The 17451-nt window shown below is 37.1% G+C and overlaps 1 protein-coding gene across 1 annotated transcript in view; it reads left to right on the top strand.

Annotated features, from left to right (window-relative positions):
• The window catches only part of NEBL (nebulette), a 149534-nt gene extending 133161 nt beyond the window's left edge, over positions 1-16373 (top strand). Inside the window, exons 27-28 of the mRNA XM_031066832.1 lie at positions 5783-5898; positions 11445-16373. Of these exons, the coding sequence (XP_030922692.1) occupies positions 5783-5898; positions 11445-11621 (293 nt within the window). The 3' untranslated portion in view covers positions 11622-16373. The remainder of the gene's footprint in view (positions 1-5782; positions 5899-11444) is intronic.
• Positions 16374-17451: the final 1078 nt, after the last annotated feature.

Below are 17451 nucleotides of genomic sequence, written 5' to 3'. Positions count from 1 at the left end.
AAGAGAGGTGCTTAGGGGGACATACCTTGCAACAGCTGAGCTGATCCAGCTGTTCATTGCTCTCTGCTGTCCGTGGCCTTGGGTACTTGGTCCTGCCTCTGTCCTTGCTCTATATTTGATCTGAATCCTGGCTGAGCTCACCAAGCCAGCAGAAGAACAACCTAGCTGAGAGGAAGGAAGGGCAGTAGAAGTGTTAGGCTGTCTTAGCTCATTGGGAACCAGCCTCAGATATGCAGTGGGCACCAGGGGTGGACTGCCTGTGACCTCCTTGAGAATCGTGAGTCCCCTCATGTCTCCTGCCGGATTCTTCCAAAACTCTTCAGCAGAGAATGCTGTTCAGCACATCATCTTTAAAAGTCTGCTAAAAGCTCAGCTGCCATAACAGTCAAGTTACTTTTCTGCCCTTTGTGCCTTTTTAACATTGTACCCTCATCACACCTACCTTCCTTACTTGTTGCCAAAGTGTCAAGATTCTTGTTTCTGATTGGCCTGTGATATGGGCCTTCTTTAAATCTCTTACTAAATTCTTGGCTGGCAGCAATTATGTTCAGTTTATGCTGCTGTTTATGCTTGGGCAGGATGTGAACTTCTGCAGAATGAATGTGTTGACCTCCTCCAAATCTCTCCTTAAACCTGTTTCTCAAGTTGCTTATATGATTAATGTAGTGCTGGGCTGAGCTCATCTCAAGAGCATGGGAAATAAAGAGGAGAAATTAGAGGGTTTGTGGTTGGTCAAAGAGGTATATTAAAATATGCATCCCAAAATAAAAATTAAAAGGACAAGGCCTGAAGAAACTCAACCTATCTGAAAATTTGGCCCTGATTTAAAATGGGGACAGACAATATTATTTCTAGAGGCTTCTTTGAGAAAAACATTCACTTTAAATATTTCACTGATTGTGTGCAACTGCCAGCATCTGGGGAAATTGATAGAAAATAAAAAAATTATCTTGCCAGAATTTGTAATCAAAGAAACCTCTTTAACACTTTCTGGAGAAGGCTTTAAAAGGTGTCAGTTGTTATTATCCCCCAGCTTTAAGAGAGCAGTAACAGTTCTGTTTCCTGTTTTTCCTAAGATTGTATTTCCTTGGCCAGGTATTACACTGGGAGGTGTCAAAGGGGCTATGCAGTTCAGGCACAGTGACCTGTGCACGTAGACAGCACATGGGGTGACATGAGTCCCCAGAAGTGTCCTGTGGACCTACATCTCCCCACGTGTGATTGTATCACTCTGATATGTCTTCTGTTCCATGGGACATAGCTGGGGATTTCTAAGGGAAGAGCAAAAGAAAAAAGGAACTGAAAGCTATGGGGAAGGCTTTCTAAAGAAAGTCTGTGAAGCCTGTGCCAAATGTAGCAACCTGTGGAAAATACAGCAGTAGCAAGGCAAAAAAAAAGGGGAAGGATTTCCATATATGTGGATGAGCATGATTCCCACAAGCAGCTTGATCTGTTTTGGGTGAGCTGATTGTAATGGCAGTAACCCAGAGATGTATGATGATGCTGTATTCTGGCTCTGTTGTGGTGCTCAGAAAGCCTACAGTTTTTACCTAATATATGCAGACTCATAGTAATCCAAATCTTTATTTTTACTTTGTGTTCTCTCATGTTATGATTACAGAATGTTGCAATATTCTTTGTGAGTTGTCTGAAGTCTTAGGAGCGAAACTCAGAAAGGAATAGGAAGGATTCCGTTAAATCCTTAAAAGTGTATGATGTGTGTGAGAGTAAATGGAGTGATTATTTCACTTGTGGTTCAGTAACTAGAATGTGTTGCAGTAAATGGCAAAAGTGCAGTAGTTACCACTGAGGATATATTGTTTACCATGGATCATCAAGGTTCTGCTGTACAAAAGAGTTTAAGTATGATATTGATAAAATGTATCTCAGAAACTAACTTTTAACTGATTTTTCTTTTTAACATAACATTTCTTTTTAAGCTTATAGTTATACAACACTCTCTTAAGCATTCCTTTCCTGTTTCTACAGTTGGACCTTTTTCTTTCCCAGTTCTTTCAAAGCATATCCTGATCAGTACACACTCTGCTGACCCTGTTGTCTGCGGCAGTGAGCTGATACTTGCTATCATTCTTTCAGCTGCTTCTTTTTCTTGGAGGCTTCCTCTCTGTTTGTCTCATATAATGTTCATTCATTTTTCTTGCTCTTTTCTCTGGGGAAGCCTGTAAAGATATAGTAAGAGATATATGATAAATTTATTTAAGTAGATAATTTAAAAAGAATATCCGGCTTACTTGGTAAGTGGGACAAGGAAAAAAAAAGTAAGTTTTGATAAATCAGAATGCATCTGGTAAAGTCTTAATGCAACAAAAAAACCATCCACCTGTACTTCTGGGAGCAATGGTCAGCCCTCAGCTCCGTCACCAATAAATCTGGCTTCAGTTAAATGAATTTCATGTTCCACCACTGTATTTTATTGTTCCCTTAGGTTAGCTAAAACCATTGCTTTTGCTGCTGCTGCAATCAATGATGTTGTAGAACTTTATACTTCAGACTGAGCTAAAAGATTGCAGTTAACTATGTGTGATGGTGATGAAAAAAATCAAACTCTTTTTCTACATCATTTAATCTCACCTTGAATTATCTGTATGTCACTAGCTCAGACATTTTCTCTTCACTATTCTGCTTATTTATATGATTCCCAAATAGTCTTCCAAATAGACCATTCTCTGAAAGTATCTTCAGTATTTTTTAAAAGTTGTTAGAAAATAATGATTGTTTTTGAAGTTTTTTGCAGAATACTATAGTTTTCTTTTAATGGAAAAAACCCCAGTCCACATGGAATTATTCAAGCATCTTCAACACTAGTATGTGCTGATATTTATGCTCACATATATGAACCTAAATAAATGACTAAAAGATAATTAGCAAAGCTAATCCTTCTTTTTGTTTGTATAATATCTTTTTATAATACTATAATTTCTGTCACTTCCCAAAAAGTTCTCATGCTTTGGAAGAAATGCTTTATTTTTGTGGATTTATGTTTTCCATCATTGCAGGTAAAGTACCAAACAGCTGTGTTGAGTCAGATTGACAGAATTCTCTCAGCTTGTGAGAGACTGACTGCTAAAGAGGAAAGCACATTTCAGACCTGCAGCTGTCACTTGTCACAGAGGCAGGAGCTGTGGGTTATCCTCCCCAAAATAAGCCAGTTGACTTGGAGGTTACAATGAAGCTGACCGTCAGTAGGCTTGCTGCCTTACACTGACAAGGGATGATTGATAGGAAACAAGAAAGATCTCTTTTGGGGAGAAGGAATCAAGAACAAAAGGCTCCTACCAGCCTCTGCTTCTCTTGGGAAGAAGAAAGGGACTCTCAGGGTCTCTGACCCATCCAGGGACCAGGGAAGAGCAACCAGCCCTTTGTTTTTGCAGGGCAGGCTTGCTGCTGGCTGATCAGTGGCCGGTGTTGGCTGAAGGTACTCCTGCTGCTAAGTTAAAAAGTTCAAACAATAAAAGTAATTTGCTGCTGGTGTGAGGAGATGAGACTCCATTGGGTTTGACAAAGTGTCCTACAGTTCATGCTGGTGGTGAATTAGACAAAATATATTCATTCCAGCTTGATCACAGAACTTTGATTAAATTATGTTTTTCTCTATTTTCTCACGAAGGGCCACATCTGCTCATGTGGAAATAGCTTGTAACAACATTGAAACATAAATTATTTGATGAACTACTTAGGGCTATTCACTTAATGCATGATAATCCTGTGAACATGTTAATGAATGTTAATTCTCTGATGATTGAGCTGCTTGAAAATGTCTTCCTACTTATATGTCATTAGAATGAACTTGGCCCTTCTGAAACATCCATTATTCATTGTGTTCCAGTGTTGCATCTGACTGCATATCACTTTAATTTCCCTCATTTAACAAAACAATCTATTCATTACAATAGTTAGAAGCATGTTTCCTAAATCAGAAAAACCCTAGTTAATGTATAGTGTTAGTTATCTTCACAGGTACAGTAGAGCAAAGTGTAGCATCCCAAATTGTAATTACACACTTAGTGCATTTGAATATGCTAACTAAAACGAAATGGAAGTTTTAAGAAGAACCTTTGTTGAAATCAATAATTTTATTAGCTGGAGAAGCAGGATTGGTAAAACAACTTGCTGAAAGCACAAGGTTGACTTTTCATTCTGAAACAGTTCAGCAAAATTTTTCTCAGTAATCCCTTTTTTCTCATGCATTTCTTGCCCTGACAACTCAAGAAGAAGAGAATTATGGAGTAATACTAGTGCAAATATGAATACTTATTATTAATATATATTTTTATTGAGTTTTCCTGTTTTTCCCGTGTGTTTTTTCATTTTACAACTCCTGGATCATATCACACATTGTGAACCCCATTAAATCTTAAATTAGATTTGCTCCTTTTTGAATTTCTATGTGATGGCTGCTGCAGAAGTGGTTCTTACTTCCCAACAAGCTCAAGGGATCTATCCCAGGAAGAGCTGGACTGCTGAATGACTCCATGTTTGAAGATTTTCAATCATGTGCTGCATAAGCTCCATCTTCTTTAACCAAAAGACAGCTTTTGGAAGAGCAGATGGACTATCAGCTAAATAGACCACTTGAAAAGTACCAACATAAATGCATTTGTTTTTCAGTGTAGCTAAATGAATTTCCCATTGAGCCAGTAAAATTCTGGCAAATAACAGTGGAGATGGGCTAATAACCTCCATACAAGCCAGAAATCTTTATTCTCTGAGAGTCCGAGTCTTGTAAAATGCACACAAATATGTGGTGACTAAACTTTAATCTTTCTATTTTGAAAACAACTTCAGTATTTTTAATTTTGCTTTTAAAATACTTTTTGGCCTTGCTAGAAAAATAGTCGTTTATGCTGGGATTATTTCTCACAGTTTTCTGATCAACCATGTTTTCGACACATTTTATTTCAGTGGGTTGCCAAAGTAAGATATTTGGGCAGATGTGGGAAGTTTATGAATGCTTTTCTAGTAAGCAATAGAGTTAAGGATCCTTTTTGGTTGTATTCATGATTTCAGCAGTTGTTGGTACAATAGAAGTTAATATATTATTGATTAGCATACAGAATTGTTAAAATGTGCATAAAATATGTATTAAAGAAATTGGACAATTATGTGGTAAGAGGAAAATACTGAATAAAGTGGACTTTGAAATATATAAGTAGCATTGATCTCTCTGTGTTGGACTAAGGATGTTGATGGAATCAGAATAAACTAAAAAACTCAACTGTGAGCTCACTTCTTAAAATTTCTGCCTCTTCCTATGAATCACAATCATTCTTTGTTCATAGCCTAATAAATAAGAGTGAGTTTGCAATGAGTTAAGAATTACAGTGAATTTGTAGTGAACCATTTCAAAACTGTATTAGCTTTTTTTCATCATTCATTCCCTAAAGATGGCAGCTTATGGGACATATATTTAGTGCCTCATCTATGTCAATACCAAAATTGAGTTAGTGGTGTCTTAAACTTTTGTAAACCTTTTAATGATTAAACTTCTAATAGTACATTAAACTCTTTCTTCCAACTAACCATGATGATGTTTGTGGATATGTTGCTATAGCTTTGGCTACATTTATGTGTAAATCAACCTTTACAAAGGTTCAGTTCTTTATGGAAATAATTCTGAACTGTTTTGTATGGAGGAATTAATGCTGTTAACAGTGAAAATAGTCTACCATTTATATAAAATAGTCTACCATCTATCTACAAAATATTAGGTAAGAGCTGTTTTAAAATACTAATTAATATGTGTGTGTATTTTTTGATGCAGCCCCTGTTCTCCCTGGGGCATATCAACAAAGCCAGACTCAAGGATATGGATACATGCACCAGACCAGTATGTCATCCATGAGGTCCATGCATTCACAGCCTCATTCAGCAAGTCTGGTGAGTATTGAATTTAAAGAAGAATTTTGTTTGTTAAGCACCATCATCGGCTGTTGTGAAATCTCTTAAATATGACAGAATTGAACCCCCAGAGTTCTATAGTTGACCTGTTTGACTGTCTTTATCATAAATGTAACTGGTAGTCTTCATGTATAAAAAAGGTTCAAGTGACCATGGGCAGTGGTAAGAACTTCTATATCAGAATACATTTAAAAAAAGGCATGATATTCAGAGAGCAGAGAAATAACTGAATTCTTTACCTACTTACCTACTTAAAACAAATAGTAGATGCTTGGACAGTGTTCCAGAGGCTGAATTTTGATGTTATGCTCTGCGATGAATTCTTGCTCATAGCACTGGATGAAACGCAGTGATCTCTTAAGATCACCCTGTTGGTTTAAATCAGTTTCACTTTTTTTGACTTGCTGATTTTGTGCTAGCAGGCTTTGTGCCTACCTGTATTACTTCTGCTTGTGTAGAGCTAGCTCAGACTCCAGACTGCTGTGCCCTTTCTAATTGCACACAGCAGTTGGGCAGCGACTCGTGTAAGATCCAAATTGAGTTACGCTGGTCAGCAACCGAGAAAAAGCTTTACCATGAAACCGTGGCTGTCTCATGAAGTTCTCAACTGTGGTGGATGGGAATGTAAAGCTGGAGTGAATATTTCATTTTCAAAGTAACTGGTCGTGGAGGGAGAGCTGAATGGTATTCAGCTGGGATTTTTAGGAAATGAAGCTTCTTTTTTTTTAACTCCCTATATAAAAAATTCAGTTTTAATGGTTATCATATTTTTAAAATCATATCGCTGCCTAGAGATCCAGCTATCTTTTATCTTAAAATATTGTCATTTTGAATTTTAAACTATTTTGAATACCACTATCACCTTTTTTAGAGATGAATAAATATTTAATTATGAACAAAACTTAGAGCTTGCTGAGCTGAAAAAAACCTGTTTTCAAAATTAGATGAAACTTGTGTTTTTTTTGTAAAACTGAAACTCCATGACATTTTACATGACTTTCTGTGTGGTGTGAGTAGTTTCAGGCTAGTCAGATTCTCAGCTCTCTGGGGCTGAGGCGGCTAACTTGCTGGAAAGTCTGGGATCCAGATACCTCCATCATTGAGTGAGTCAATAACCTGAGAAACTCTTTTGACACCTGCATGACAGCTGTGAGACAGCTGATAGTGGAATCAGCCATTAATTTCCAAGGATATTACAAGGCACTTTGGGAGTAGGTTGCTTTCCAAAAGAGACAAAATCCAAAAAGTGGGAGACCTGGAAGCCTGGGCTTTGCCAGCAGATTTGCTAGTCATTGGGGAGCAAAGCAAATAGCCCTCAAATCCAGCAGACAGAAAATGGAGATGCCTGCAAATCCCAGAATGCACTTACCAGCCTTTGCAACTTTGTGGGCAGAGAGATGATCACTATTTCCTAACACCTCAGTGTCCCTGTGACTTACCTGACAGGCTGTCAAAACAGTGTCATTTCAGTCATCTTGAGAATCATCTTTTGCCTCTTCTTCCAGAATTAGGAATGTGAAGGTAATAGGAAAAGGAAGGGAGTGATGTTAAAGGATTTTAAAAGTAAGATTGATTTATTTCAACAGATTAATTTTCCCCGTTGTGAAACTGTTTTCACTTGACATCCATGTAACTGATAATATTTTGTCATCGGAAAAAAATGAAAACAGCAAACACCATGATTTAAACTCATTTTGCTGTTGTTAAAGACTGAGTGCATTTCCCTTTAGAAAATAAATCCCAAGCATTTCCAGAGAGAGGAAACCAAAGACTGCAGGCCTGGCACTGACTGCTAACTTGCCAGTCTGGTGAGGAAGACAGTGTGATCTTACCACCCTGGGGTGATGATTCTGCTCCAAAAGAGGCATCTCAGATGCAGTTAGAAATCTGCCAGGCTCCCTTGTCTTCCCATCTTAAGACCAGAATATTTTTATTAGCCTGTGCAACTTACCCCCGTGCAAATGTTGCACTCAGTGCAAATGTTGCACTCAGCTATTGGGACAACACAGAGTAGTCTCAGAGTGTGCCTGGGGGAAGCCCCTGGCTGGGGATGTGTTTAAATGTGGCAGACTGAAGGTTGATGACTGCCTTGGAGTGCTTTTGAAATGAGGTGTGGACATGCTGCAGGACATCTGACAAACCTACACAATGTTTGGGTGCGTTGCTTTCAGTTGCCTGCTCAGTTCTGGGCTTGGAGCAGTACTGCCGGAGATGCAGCATTGTCTGGCTAATGACAGAGGGAGGAAAGATGAGAAGAAAGTGCCAGGGGAAGGAGACTGGAGAAAAGGAATCCTAGAATAGTGACCTCAAAGCCAGAGCAGCTTTGAGGCTTAGCTAAAAGCAGTGAAGATGATAAAGTCATTCATCAGTGCCTGACTTTTGCCAGCTCATCTCTAGGGCAGAAGTGATTTAAATCCCATGGGTTATATCAGGGTGGAGATGATTGCAGAGTTAACTGCTCTAGTACATTTCCTCCTTTCAACTGAGTTCTTGTATTGTTATCAAATCTGTCCCCAGAATGCATAAGTTCATTTTATAATCATGTTCACTGGTCTCCTATATTAAGAAACGTAATTTTTCTAATTTCTAAATTTTAAAAATCTGGTTTAATTAATTTTGAGCTCTGTTTTGTATTAGGCATGATCCTAACATAATCTTTGGATAGGTTTTTTTCCCAAATAAATTGCATTATTTTCTGATTCTTAACTTGTCCTTACTTTCTGTGAGCAGTTCTTCATAATGGGGTGAATTAAATTGTTGCTCAGGGTACAAAGTGTTTTATAACAGAAAGCCCTGAAGGCTTATTTTCCTATTTGGAAAGCGTTCACCCACTGTCCCTGAAGGCTTATTTTCCTATTTGGAAAATAATGGGGTGTTCACCCACTGTTTGATATCCAAGAGTGGTAGGAAAACAAAACTTATGCTTTGAGTTGACTTTCCTTGATGGCAGCTGTATGTGAAGGATGCTGCAGCAGTTACTGCTCCTTGCAAGGAGCCATCCATAGAACGGGTATGGATGAAGTGGAAATACAGACCTGTCAGCCCAGAATAGGCTGGAGAGCTGAGAATATATTAGCTTGATTTCAGTTCTTTATATGGACAAGACTTACTGGTCTGTCTAAGTAGTGTGATAGAGACCTTTGAGGAGGTGGGAGATAACTGAGTTTTGACTCTTTTAAGGAACTCCAAACTTACACCTTCTTGTAACTAAACTCACTACTGACTGAGGAATACTTCACTCAAATGCATTTTAAAATCCGTGCTTTGAGTTCTTTAGGCATTGTAATTATTATATAGCCCAGACTACACTCTGCAGTGATAATTAGGCATTAAATGCTAACAGGATTATTATGGAGATTTCTCCTGACAGCCATTTAGCACCTAATTAGGTGTTAAGGCCATAAATTTAGGTTTCTCAGCAGCATTTAGGGCCCTAATAAATTCTTTTAAAGTTTGGAATTGCGGGCTTGTCTTCACAACTGTGCATCACGGTGATGTAGTCAAGCTGCCTTTTAGGAGACAGCAGCGGTATGTCCTTTGCCATGGTGCTCTAAGGAAGAGTGAGCATCCTTCTGAGTGAACAAAACCTCTCTATTTTTCCAATTTTATGTTAGTTTAATAAAACATTTAACCTCTTCACCAGTCTTTTCCCATTTAAGGGAGACCTATAAGCATGGCTCTAGGCAAAATCCATTTACTGCCCTATACCAGACATAGGCTTGCTACCATTTTTCTTAAATTGACCCTCTTCTGAAATAAATTGTTTAAAGGGCTAACTGCTGCTGAGTTTGTTGTAATAGCATATTTTAGGTTGCTTTTTTAGAGTTAGTTTCAAGGCTCAGCAGTGAGATCAGTTGAAATAGTTGGAAAAAATAAGATTCTGAATGGCAGAGAGCCTTTTGATGGCTAGTTGTCTACTTTATGAATATTTAAGGATTTTTGGTGATTATAGGAGCCAAGAATTATTTACTGTCATGTAGTGCATTAAAAATGATCCTTTTTTAAATTGAGTTCCATGCACACTTGGAAGACATTAAGGAACCACTAGGAGAGCACATACCTCTGGTTGAGAACTACCCTTGGTCACAGCCTGTAGGTCAGCAAAACTACAAGGCATGGCAGAGGACAAGAATATAGCACAGGGCTCAAAAGCAGTTCAGGATAGACTTGTCAGGAAAGGTGGTCTCCAGTGGTCTCCAGTGTTTAAACAGGAACTGATTTCTCTGCCCTGTTTAATTTGCACTACCAATGACAGAGCCAAGACTAAAAGTATATTTTTAGCATGGGAACAGTAATGATCAGTTGCCCTATAGAGTCTGGATTAAATAATTCCACATTTCCAACAAATGGCTTGCTCACTCTATGTGGAGCAATCTCCACCTTTAAGAAAATAGTTTTACTAAAACACTCAAGCCCCCATATATATGATATGAACTAAAACTAATTCAGAGCTGTTTTCTTGAGCAGAGAATTTTGCTGCTTTTAAGAGGCTCAGACAATAGTATTAGGTATGAACTCACACATTGACTGTTTTGCTTTTTTTTGCTATAAATTATTGTACCAGAAAAATTCAGCTACATATGGTAACCTAGCAAAAATTACCGGGAAGGGAGATTGGATATTATCGGTGATGCTTGAACTGCTTTTGACTTGTGTTAAGAGGCAGGATAAGGAAAAGAAAATACTCTTGGGAATTGAGAATTTTAAAATGAGGTAGTTTTATTCTGCTGTTCAGATACAAGGGGACACTGTTCTTCCTGAGTTTGAAAATTCACTTTGAATTCCAGTAAATGATGGCATTTTATTGGTTATGAGTGGAAACAAATACTCTATTTAGAAAAATAGAGGAAAAGGCTGAAAGCTTGTCTCATAGTGGCCAGGGTTGTGGAGAAATTTCTCTTAGCTAATGATGGGACTTTATGTGCTAAATTTTGTCTGAATATGAAAATATAAGTATTCATAAAATTATTTTTATAGATTTTAAAAAATCTTGTCTTTCTTTTAGATAATAATGCATTCATAATTCTTAATTTGGGTAAAATCCTAATGAAATGAAGGACATTCAGTGAGATGGAAAAGTTAATGGCCTGGATGAAGACTGTGTTTCTTCTTGTAGTGAAGGCGCAGGAGAAGCTATTTGTGAATCATGCAAATAGGGAGCAGAAGCAGAGCTAGCCTGGCTGGATGTAATGAACTGTTACTAGTGAATTAATGAAAGAACAGTTAGAATATTTCAGTATGCAGTGGATGGCTTGAAATCTGTTTGTTTGAAGCCATAGGACAATGTGAGTTAACAAAATAATTATCTTGCTACTCAAAACAAGGGCCTGTATTCACTGTATATTTGACAGGGTGTAGAAGGGGATACTGTTTCATTTTTGACGGGTAACTTGTGCTTTCTCTCTCTGCTTTGCTCCCTCTATTCTTTTTTTCCTTCTCTTTTCTTCTTTGAGCAAAGAGATGGAATCAAGGAATCTCAGGTTTAGACTTGAGGCTTTACAGTCCTGTTTTCTTTCCTTCAACAGAGAACATACAGAGCTATGTATGACTACAGCGCTCAAGATGAAGATGAAGTTTCCTTCAGGGATGGTGATTATATCATCAATGTGCAACCAATTGATGATGGCTGGATGTATGGTACTGTTCAGAGAACTGGGAAAACAGGAATGCTTCCAGCAAATTATATTGAGTTTGTTAACTAATTTTTGTCTCTTGTCCTTTGAGCTTTATTATGATTTACTTAAAATCTAACCTTTTAGAAAAAAAATCAGAAGAATCTTTTAAGAGTTCATGATCATTACTTTATCACTGCTATAACAGTTGCATTCTCACTCAGAATCCATTTTAGAGTCCTTTAAAGAAATGATAAATAATCCACAAGAAGCTCAGAGCTTTGAAAACAGCATTGCTTATAATAGTGCTCTCTCAAAGTGACAAAACATATGTGGAAGCCTGGTGCTGCCAGTCCTATAAAAACTTTGGTCAATTAACTGTAAAGGGGTAATGCCTTTTCCTTACACCTCAAAGATGTTATAACCATAAAATTGATTCACTTCTTATGGCACTCTGAAGTCACAGGAGGTTAACACACTGAGTTTGAACACATCTTCAAATTATTAGGGAAATGTTTAATGTTTAAGCAGTTAGCTTCCTAATAAAAATTAATATGTTGAGTAGATAATTCAGTCATTTGAAATAAAGACAAGTAACATGCCAATAAAAAAAAATCCAATAAAACTCCCTACTGCCCAGCAGCCTTACAGTAAATGTGTCCATTTTGACAACAAAAATCTCCTGACTCTTGCATATCCACATTTATTCTTGGATTACCCATTTTTTCTTATTTCCAAGTGATCTATTAGCTTTGCTTCCATCATAATCCATCAATTAAATCCAGGTCTAGATTCATGGTTCTTCAGTATCTTTTCCACAGGAGATCCCTTGCAAAGACTATCTAAAATATAAAACCCGTCAGCTCTTCTGTTTCCTTGTAATAATACTTAACATTTAAATAGAAACTTTCATTAGGGCAACGTACAACCAGTACTCCATGTTAGCTCCTTGACCTTCACCTGTAGTGCTGTAAATAAACTCCCACGTGCGGCCCCGGCGCTGTGCAGTCCCCAGAGCCTGCAGTCACATCCCCTTCTCACCACAGGTAACTCGCTTTATGGCTGCTTTGCTGATGAGCTGATGTCCCTCCCCTGCTGCAGAAACACTTGTGCCTCCATTGAGCAGTGGAGGAGAGCTCTGGTTCTTGTAGTGCATTTCAGATCAATGGCCTGTTGCTTCAGTTTGCTCCCAAATTCCTGGTGATCCAACAGTGGGTTGTACACTTGCCAAATGATTAATGATGGAGAAGAATTATGTTCTCTTTTAGTGACTTAATCTTTCTCAAAACTGACATTGAAGGGAAAGCTAACTAAGCAAAATCCAACATGCCCTATGCCATTATGTTTCAGTTTAGCCATCTGTGGAAAACAGTAAGAATATTCTGCTGACAAACCTTCATATGTGCTGTTTGGTGTCTCTTAACTTACAGCCAGAACTGAGAGATCCAGGTCTCAGTCTGTGAAGCTGGGAGAGGATCTAACAGCTGGTGACACAGTGGATCAGTATGAGGGATTTTGTCAGCTGGCTTGGGTCACAGGCAACGTGTTTTTGCTTTGACTGGGTGCTGCATTCCCTCACAGGGAGAAATCGTGAAAGGAAGGACAAAAGAGTTAAAGACTCATGTGAGAAATTATTTATGTGGGTACAGAAATGTGTAAGGAAAAAAATGTTTTTCTGATAAAATAATTTGTGGAGTTCAGCCATGTGCTAAGGAAGTTAACTTTGGAGTAGCCCTCAGAATATTGAGTCTGCACTGGCTTTCTTTCATTTCTAAAATTTTTAAAGTAGAATTATATATAGAACTTTTAGGCAATTTTGTACTTCTCATCTCACATAGCAGGAAACCCTGCAATAACTATTTAAAAATTAAATAAGGAAGGCAGTATGGATTTGTTATGTCAACTGAAAGTTGTCAGTGCGAATCCCTGTAAATTCTATTTTTGCATACGGTTTTTGCATACAATTTCCAAAGAATTGGTAAGCTTATGCAATTTTATTTTGGGTCTTGCTAACACAGGGATGATACCAGCTGCCAAGCAGAATGGAATGACTGCATTAAAAAAGAAATTTAAAAATGTCCATGACTGTGGAATTACCTGTTCTTTCTTGTCAGCAGCCTAATTTCAAGGCTAAAGCTGCCCAGGAGGATCCAACTTCAAAAAAATGTGTTTTAAAAGTAGAATTCCTTGACTGTAAACATGTAATTCGTATAGTTGACTGCTGTGATTTAAAATTCTTGCAGGTTTTGCATAAGGAGCTGCTCTTGTAGCAGATCCTTGTGCATTACTGGTGACATCTACATGAAATCAGCAAGTCAAATGGTGTTTTTAAAGCTGATGTGGTATGCTGAGCTAGAAGCTCTGAAATGAGCAGTTTGCTTCTGTGTTGGTTTTCAGCACTGGCCATCAACAGCGAGGAGAGGAATTCCATCTTCTGCTGGCTGGCAAATTTTTCAGATGATGCCTGAGGCACAGCTGGCTGTCACTTGCTGCTGTGCTGCTCTATTAGCTGTGCAATGCCGGCAACAATAAAAACAGGGTGTCAGTTTGCTAACAAAATATGAATAAAAAAGAAATATAGAGAATATCTATATGGCATCAAGTTGCAATTTTTACTGACTTATGAAACAGAGAGTCTCCACCTATAATTACACAGTCATTCTTCCTAAATGGTGAGACAGCTTAAAGTGTTGAATACTTTATATATAGAAGTAAATCAGAAAATGAGCTTTTGGTGACATTAGAGAGCTATGTTATGCTGAACAATAGAAATAAAATTTCCTTTGTGAATTTTGAATATTCATTAGCCTGGCAGAGCAGCTAAAGCAATTTGCAAAAAATAAAAGGTCAAGAAAACAAAACAGTATGTGAATTGTATTCCTCTTGAGAATGGTATGTCAGCAGAATTATTAAGATCTGGTTTAAGTTACTTATTCTTGTAGTCAACTTTTTTATCATATATGCTTAGAAATTCATATTTCTATGGAATGGTTCCTGCTTTTTGATGTAAAACAATCTTTAGTGTGATTTTGCAGCTTTGTTCTAAGCAATGCAATCAAAGGCCCAAAATTATCAGAATGCAATTATATATTTTTTTAATAAGAACTAAAATTTGTAAGGCAAAGAGAGTAAGTAATGAACTAAATTGTGCTAGCACACATTTTTCAAAGCATATGTTGGAGACTGTTACATGCAGTGTGATATAGGGGTGAAAAGATGCTACATGCTGTCTTGTCACCTTTAAAGTTTATATTCATTTTTAGCACAGCATGATCCCCTCACTGTTCTTTCTTCCTGTAGTCAACATTTTTCTGGGGAAAGGAAAGGGCTTTTAAGGACTTGAATTTCTGAAGCTGTTCCATAGTTCAGGTTGGAAGTCCACATGTTCGCATTATAGAAATAAAAAATTCTATAAAGAATGCTGTAATTCTTGCTAACACAAGTATAAATGTAGAAAACAACATAGAGCATATTCATGCATACATACAAGAACAAATGGGTGCCTTGCTTTTCATTACTCTTTCTTGCTTGGCTATCTTCATTTTTTAAACAAAGCTACGTGCAGGTACTGCAGTTGTAATTTTTCATTATGGGACATTAGCATTTAGTCTTGATGAAACAGGGTTTTCTTGATTACATTTGACATACAATAAAGTACTTCAGCAGACTGGGATTTGACAGAGAATCACCTCCCATGGATTATGTTTTTGACAAATGTGTCCCTGCCGAGTGTTTCCTGGGGATGTGGAAGATCTCCAATACCTGGGAAAGGTAATAATTCTAGTTTTTATTGTACAGTGACTGCATGTCATCTCGTACGATGAAAAAAAATCACAAATACAGAGGTCTTTGGCAGAAGGTGGTACAGGGTATAAAATCATAGATTTTTATTAAGTTAATACTCCATTTAAAATATAGAATATGCTTTAGTTAGTAAATGTTTAAATAATATACTGAAACAGACAGAAGATGCTGTTGAAAGAAGTCCTCCAAACTGACGTGCTGGCAAATGCAAAGTACTAGTGAGCTGTAGAAAGTTAAACCATTTTGCAATGCTTTAGTGATTTTCTCCAGCTTTATGCCATAGGAATCCCATCTCTCCTTTGGAAAGAATACCTGAAAGCTCTATTTCCTAAACTGCCTGCACTACAACAGTATATTCAAAGGAATTTCATATGCTTCTTGTGTCTGATAAATAGAATTTGCATATTGTACTTCAGTTGTAATCCAGTTGTTGTTGACATTTGTTTAATTATTATTATTTTAGGGGGGAAAATAAGCTATACTGTAGCATTTCAATTGTGTATTTAATATTACTATTAGAAATTGCTAGACCATTGGAAGACAGCAATGACTGTATTGACATTGATTAGCATGATGTGGAAAATCTCTCAGCTGTTGGTTTTTGCAGTGTGATATAAAAAGCAAAAATGAACCGCTGTGCAGTTTGGCTTATGTTTGCTTTAAAGTGTGTAAAGTTTTAGTTATTTTGCAAAACTGTACTGTATTTGAGGGTATACAGTTATGAAGGTAACAATTGTTTTTCAAAGGACAGATAAACTTACTCTTGGATCATATGATGTATCATCTTAATTTGGCTTTTGTTATGCAGAAAGTTAACACCAGCTATTAAAATATATTTTAGTAGAAATGCTTTAATTCCTGTTTCTTCCTCTACACTGTGAATATTTAAGCTTTGGTGGACTAGAGCAACATCATGCTGCCCAAAGTACTAACCTATGCAACCTAGTTCACATTTTAGTTGATGTCACAGTGGATGTAACATAACAATTTATTTTGCATAACATTAAACTTCATTCAAATAAAATATTAAACCCAGCACTATGTATGTATTATATTCATAAACAACACTCTGTAAAGCTACCATACCTATTAGTATAAGCTCTCAAAGATGGAAATTGCTGTAACTAAGGAAGCTTTGAATTTTCAGTCTTAAGTAGGATATTTAGCATTATTCGTCAAACTTGACCCCAGAAAAAAGTTTCTTAAATGACTTTTTTATTTCAGACATGCCCCCTCCTTAAAAGGTTTGCCTTTTTCAGTTTGCATTTGTAACCCTTCAACAGAACACCAAGTTACATTCCATGACCCTTGGTTTGTTTAAAAAAGCAAATAGAGTAAGTGAAGGAGGTCCACTGTTTTCATTGATACTGGTTTGCTTGTCTTTGAATGGGAATTTGGTTAGGTGTGCTCTCAGTGCAGCACTAATAAAAAAGATTGCATTGCTGGCTTCTTTAAGATAATTTTATATACAAATGTCATCTTTATTCATTTACCCAAGTAAATTATTTTTAAAACATTGTAAGAAAGTTTAAAATAAATTCCAGAAGTATTTTGGAACTGCTCTGCCCGTAGTTGAAGAAGATTATTATGCTTAGGGACATGTTTTATTTATTTGAGTGTTAAGTGTATGCTACAGTGGACTGCATTAGAATTTTTATATTTTTGTCAAATGTTGGTTTGAAGAAGGCTGTTAACAATGTATGAGGACAAATGGCAGCCACAAATGGAGCTGATTAGTTCCTCCTAGGTAAGTGACATGCAGTTGCTACCACACTAATTTCTACTTAAGAAATGTGTTAGCATTTCATATGAAATTTAATTGGTTACAGAGTTGTGATTCCATGTTTTGTAGTGCTTTTATATATTGGAATGCTGCCAGTATAGAAATAGCCAATCTTCATGTATACTGTAGCAAACAGCAGTTTTTCAATAAGATAAAGATTTAAGAGCTGCCAAAATGGACCTTAAGCACTCAGAATGTGTTTTATTTGAAAAACCCTCCATAATTTGCTGGAGATACTTAAGTACTTTCCTGTCTTAGTGCTCCCATAGAATATAATTATCAAAAGTATCTGTATATTGGCGCATGAAATTCTCATGGAAACCCTCCATACTG

This window comes from Geospiza fortis, unplaced genomic scaffold, assembly GCF_000277835.1.
Source record: "Geospiza fortis unplaced genomic scaffold, GeoFor_1.0 scaffold138, whole genome shotgun sequence".
Lineage (NCBI taxonomy): Eukaryota > Metazoa > Chordata > Aves > Passeriformes > Thraupidae > Geospiza > Geospiza fortis.
The sequence above is the reverse complement of the archived record's forward strand: the minus strand, read 5'-3'. Positions and strand labels throughout refer to the sequence as shown.